Below are 5,959 nucleotides of genomic sequence, written 5' to 3'. Positions count from 1 at the left end.
AAGACAGCGCTGCATAAGGTCAACACATTCTACCACAAGGATTTTGTGATCGATCAAGATAACCGCTGGCTCTTGCAAGGCTGGAAAGGAAGAACCGTCATGGCTCTTTCTGTTTGGAAACCAGAGTCCAAGGCTTGACTGACAAATCGTCGTTAGCATAAGAGAGAACCATATCTTGATTTTTTCCCCTGTGATTCCAAGATACGGCATCACAGGTACAGCTCGGATTCATATTCACATTGCTTTAAAAATGCCATCTGATTCTTTCTAAACATTGTACTGAGACGATGTCTTTGTTTGCAGATGAAAGTCTTTGTCATCCGGAAGAACTTGTTAAAAGATGAGAATTGATGTAATTCCCTATTTATAACTTCCTAGCTGGATATTTGTTGGTTTCTCAGCTAGGTTAGTAGGTTCTCCAAACGGTATTCTTGTAGCTAGGGATGATCAGAGAGTTTGTATATTGCTAGAGAGTTAACTTGTCTAGATTGTAACACGTATAAGAGGAAGCTTAGATAAACTATGGTTTCAAGAGAAGGTTTTTACTTCTCCAATGTACACACGAGGACCAACGTACATTGAAATAAGAGGTTTTACTATTTCTGGAAAACTCTTCTGCTTGGAATCTGAGCTCTTAGTTATTAGCTGTGGTCCCTCAATGCTATTATGTGAGTTTTGGTGATCTCTAAATATATTTCAAAAGCTTTTGTTGTTACTTAGAATCTAGGGCAAGCATGGCCTCATGAGAAATTGAAAGAGCCGGTTCACACACATACAGAACTGATTCCTCTCATTGTCAATCCTAGGACTCTGCTACGAGGACAAAGAGAACAAAAAATACTTAATCATGAGATCAGAACTTAGTGGTTACTTGAGCGAAAAGGGCCTTGAAATCCTTTGTTGGGGTGCCTGTTCCCTCGGGCTTTGAGGCCAGGTCAAGTGCTTTGAATTTTGCCTCCTCAAGTTGCAACGCCTGCATAAATAGAACACTTACCATGATTAGGAGAAGCAAAAACTGGTATAAAAAATATGGCGACTGTTGATAGATGGATCATCCAGTTTATGAAATTTCTTTTGATCATAATGAACCCACCTGAACACAGACTTCTGCAACATCAGGCCTTGCGATTGTTCTTGTTTCTGTCTCGAGAAGCTCGTCATCTTTTCCCACGAGTAATTCACGAATGCCACCTTCCTTGTCCTGAAGACCTCCCGCCCTGAATCCAAAAGAGCAATATTGCAAGATGAGAACTCCGCCATTGCAATTTGTATCGGATGCAAGTAAACAACAATAAAGTTTACCTGATGATGGTGTATGGAATACCGGAATCAGCCAAGTATTGCTCAGCCTTTCTCTTCCAAACCTATACAAAATTGCAGAAAGACTTCTGAACCATTTGCTGTGAAACTTAATCTCTTTGTATTGAAGAAAACAGAGAAGGACGAGTCTCACCAAAATGTTGGCATTGCCAATACTATTGAGAGGGTGATTAAGGTTTGTTCCTCCCATCGACCCAACCAAAACAATCTGCTTAACTCCCGCAGCCTTAGCTACATATTTCAGCAAACAATAAGCACCTTAGCTGATACACACACACATACAAAAACTCAAAAGAGATGATGAATAGTAATACAAACCAGCGTCTATCTGATTCTTCTGACCAATCCAATCAACCTGCCAGAAAAACTCCAACTATCAAAAACCAAGAAGAACGAAAAAAAAACCACAAGAAGGCATCAATGTAGTCACCTGTTCTGGATAAGCTCCATCGTCAAAGTAGAACTCAGGTCTCCCTCCTTTACTAGGATCAAAACCTGGTTTCATTTTCGGTACAGCACTAGTAAGAATGACCAAAGCATCAATTCCTTCAACAGCAGAAGCAACGGCTGCAGGATCTCTGATATCTCCAATGAACACCTCATCCTCTCCACTGATCTTTTCCTTGCTCTCCTTTGTCCTCACTAAACCCCTCGCCACAAACTGATCCGACCTCTCCTTCAATTTCTTGAACACAATTTGCCCTGTCACATTATTCACCATCAACATTAAACAGTGTTCTTATGGAATTGCACAATACCACATTGTAGAGAGAATCTAAAAATCTTCTTTAGCTAATTATGATAGATTAGAGAAAGAGTCAAATGAACCTGTTCTACCACCGGCACCGGTGACGAGGACGGTGAGAGGTTCAGATGTGGCGGCTGCGGAAACGATAACGGATACTCTTCTGAGCTTTCCGGTTAACTTACTTCGATTACAAATCGATGTTGAATCCGAAACAAGTGAGCGAAATTGAAGAGACGACGAACGAGGAACTGAGACGAAGGAAGAAGCTACAGCTCCGGATTTGTGAGTGTTAGCAGGAAGCTGTGGATGGAAGAATGTTTTCGTTGTCGTCGTCGTCGTCATCATCGCCATTGACTGGAGAATTTGGTTTAGCTCAGACGATGACTAGAGAGAGAGAGAGTGAGTAGAAGATATCGAAATTTCTGATTTTACGCCACGTCACCTTATCTTTTGAATTATTTGAAACTTTATTTTATTTTATTCCAATGCGCTTTAAACGGGCCTTATATTGTATTGGGCCAAGGCCGATTTTTTTAGTCCAGCGTTTTGTATCATTTGATCCGATAATCTGATTTTTATTATTTAATTAATTAATAAACTTGAGCCAGAAGGAAAAAGGTTATTTACAAAAACTACAACAGAGATTTTTAAATTACTGCTGGATTCTTCAAATAACCGGAGTTTAATTTATTAGGCTATAACCGGAGTTTCAACGGCAAGCTTTGCGGTGTAGCTAACTTGTTCAGGCTTAGTCTCTGATACCCAGAGCTCTGGCAAAGCCTCCTTAAGGTTATGAATGTTTTCTAACGCATAATCTGCATATTTCATTCTCTGTGAAGTTCCCACCTACACCAAAACAATTCACATCACTCCATTATAGTCTCGACCTTTTTACTACTTAGAGTAAATGATGAAACGTGTTTTTTTAAAGACTTACCAGAACAGTATCCAGACCAACGCGTTTACCGGCCTGTATGTTTCGAACACTGTCATCGAAGAACAACTACAAGAAACAACAACCCATTAAAAACAAACAAATGGCCGTCTAAAGTATTATGTCAACTCTTAAAGAGAGGTACTAACGGTTCTTTGAGGGTCGATGTTGGCGATTTCAAGAGCCTTTGCTATGGCGGTTTCAGATGGTTTGCAGACAATAGGTGTCTTAGGTAAAGCGGAAACTGTCTGTTCATGATCGGATAAGTATCCGATGATGTCGAAGATCTCATTCTTGTCATAACTAACGTTTTCACGATTACTAGTAGAATTTAATGATTCAAAGCAAAGTATTCCTTCGAAACAGTCCTCTAACCCTAGCCTCTCTAGTGCTCTTGCTGCGTGCAACTTATCTGCGTTTGTGAAGATCTGAAAAAAATTGTGACAGAGAAATATATATGAGAGAATTTAAAGATAAGACTTTTGATTGAGATTTTTTTTTTGTAGGAATGATTAAGTTGAGAAGAATGATTACGATCTTGCGAAGAGGTAGGCTAAGTAAGAGACTTCTCAAAATGGGATCTGGCTTGATGTTCTCATAAGGTAGTCTCCCATGTACAAAACTGTTAGGAAAAAACAAGAGAAATTCAGAATCATCCTATGACTTGGTATACTGTGCGATGAGATTTTGTGTATATATATACCTGTGATACTCGTCATAATCGAAGTTATAACCTATCGCCTGAAAATAATTATGATTAAACTCGGTTAAGAATTAAGCTATGGATTCATTTAAGTTCAAAAGAGAAAAGTAAAATTTACTCGAAGACCGGCCATGGTAGTTCCATAATTTTTGTAAAGTGAATTAGATAACTCCAGGATCTTATTCTTGTCGATTCCAAGCTTCTCTACCATGTAATCTACAACAAAAGAAACAACAAATTTTTTAAAGAAAACGTAGTGACTTGCAGAACAAGAAATTGATTTCGGATAAACAAAAGTCACCTTTGATGTTTTTTCCACATTCTTTTGCAATTCCAGAGCTAAGTGGATAAAGGGTATCATCAAGATCTACAAAATTTCCACAAAAATACAGATATTGTTTCAGATAACAAAACAGAGAAAATTTTCCGAAGGAAAAAAGAACAGAGCAACGAGTGTCTTACCAAATAGAAGGGTATCATATTTTGAAAGCTCAATCTCCATATTTAGTCGATGATGAGAGATGATTATCGCTTGTTTTACTCACTCCTCGAGAATCTTTATATAAAGAGAGAATCTTATTAGACTCAGTGACAATGATGCTTAATAATCAAAGAAGAGGAAGAAACAGAGATTCAGACAAAAGTGGTGGGAACCAAACAGCCAAAGTGTGCAAGTTTAACTCATCTCCATATGTTTGGGGATAAGAATTATGTTTGATTGGCTGGTGTCACACCGACCACTCATAATCTTAAATAGTACAATAAACATATTCACTTAATTTGATCTAAAATGTTCATAATAGTTTTTATAAACCAAAAAGAATTTAAGTACAGGGAACGAAAAATACAATTATGGTCTTTTAACTTCGCACAAAAAAAAAAAAAAAGTATATCAGAAATAATCAAGACGTAACGAAAGATTAAAACCTACAATTTGACGTGGTTGAGAACCTCTATAGCAATTAACAGATTATATGTAGTTATGAACAATGTAGTTTTATCATATGAACTATGAAGCCATTTAGTAACAAGAATTTCTTCAAGTTTTGCGTAAATGCATGTAACCTAAAGTTTCCATAAATTTGGAAATCAAGTCATAAAAAAAGTGAGAATTAATAGCAAACACAAAAAGAAAAGAAAAGAAGAAGTATCTATGTAATATATTATCGAACCTGATCTAAGAAACAAATGGCTTAGCTTAGCTAATGAAAACGCAGAGGACAAGGCGTGAGAGGCCAAACAAAGGCAGAAGAAGAAGAAAGGGAAGGAGAAAGATTAGAGGCAAAAGGCTTTATATAGAGGAGAAAAAGCCAACGCGGTGTTCAACTTTTACGTGCTTCCCATTTTTTTCTTTTCTTTTTCGGCAATTTTCAGTTAACAATTTTAATTTTTGGCCATATCATTTCATTAATTAAAATATTTTTAGAATACATATACAGTTGCGTTACGTGTTCAATTTGAGTCATCGTCAAACCGGAACTAAAACAATGCACTTTTTCTGACTACATAATTTTAGGTTTACCATCAATTTGTCAAACATAGTAGACATACTCAAAATAATTATACATTCTGAAAAATTTATCGTTAGAAAATAAAACCGTAACATATTTACTTACATACACCCAAAATTATGTTAATCTTATAAGGTTTTTCTTTTTCTTTTGCGAAATATAACAACATAAAATACAATAAATTATACAACAATTGTTTAGAGATATATACGTATTTTGGCAGTATCGTATAAGCTTTCTGGTTTAAAAAACTATATGATCTTGTTTAAGTTGTTTTAACCCGACTAGTAGATAATTATCTTTACCCCTTCATTTGGAACTTGTTGCAAGTACAAGAGTTGATGAGAATGATACGAAAGAAAACTAAAGCCAAAGGCATGTGTGTGGTGTAAATGCAGTGAATACAGCTATTGATTTACGACCAACTTTGAACAAAAGAATCATGTGATTACTGATTACTTATGATAGGACCAACACAAAAAAAAAGTTTTAAGACGATGAGCTGTCACCTTCTCATCTTCTATTATTCTTGATTAGTACTTTTGTTTTGTTTTGTTTTCGAACAAACTTACCCCTTCAATAATTGACCAACAATGCTATCATACAATAATTGATCAACAAGAGGACTTGTACCACACGGTTTTGTTTCCTATGATAATTAAATTTTCTAGAACCTGGTTGATTATTATAAATAAATCAAAATTATTACTCAATTGCTAGTAAATTATGATTGTGATTAAGGT

At 36.2% G+C, this 5,959-nt stretch overlaps 2 protein-coding genes and 1 long non-coding RNA gene across 3 annotated transcripts; 1 reads left to right on the top strand and 2 right to left on the bottom strand.

The window, feature by feature from the left end:
- LOC104785727 lies at positions 7-601 on the top strand. The gene is made up of 2 exons (XR_767408.2): positions 7-215; positions 304-601. It is a non-coding gene; the product is annotated as an uncharacterized LOC104785727 (long non-coding RNA).
- LOC104785726 (uncharacterized protein At2g37660, chloroplastic) lies at positions 674-2,500 on the bottom strand. The gene is made up of 7 exons (XM_010510994.2): positions 2,149-2,500; positions 1,751-2,022; positions 1,639-1,675; positions 1,454-1,551; positions 1,303-1,364; positions 1,094-1,217; positions 674-973 (listed from the first exon to the last, which is right to left on the bottom strand). The coding sequence occupies exons 1-7, from the start codon at positions 2,417-2,419 to the stop codon at positions 854-856; spliced, it is 984 nt and encodes a 327-aa protein (XP_010509296.1). The 5' UTR covers positions 2,420-2,500; the 3' UTR covers positions 674-853.
- Positions 2,623-4,982, bottom strand: LOC104785725 (uncharacterized protein C24B11.05-like). The gene is made up of 9 exons (XM_010510993.1): positions 4,878-4,982; positions 4,168-4,261; positions 4,007-4,072; positions 3,824-3,921; positions 3,706-3,743; positions 3,537-3,624; positions 3,152-3,430; positions 3,006-3,071; positions 2,623-2,914 (listed from the first exon to the last, which is right to left on the bottom strand). Exons 2-9 carry the CDS (start codon positions 4,205-4,207, stop codon positions 2,759-2,761), a joined length of 831 nt encoding a protein of 276 aa, XP_010509295.1. The 5' UTR covers positions 4,208-4,261; positions 4,878-4,982; the 3' UTR covers positions 2,623-2,758.

This window comes from Camelina sativa, chromosome 5 (genome assembly GCF_000633955.1).
Source record: "Camelina sativa cultivar DH55 chromosome 5, Cs, whole genome shotgun sequence".
Lineage (NCBI taxonomy): Eukaryota > Viridiplantae > Streptophyta > Magnoliopsida > Brassicales > Brassicaceae > Camelina > Camelina sativa.
Note: the sequence above shows the minus strand (reverse complement) of the source record. Positions and strands in the feature narration are given on the sequence as shown.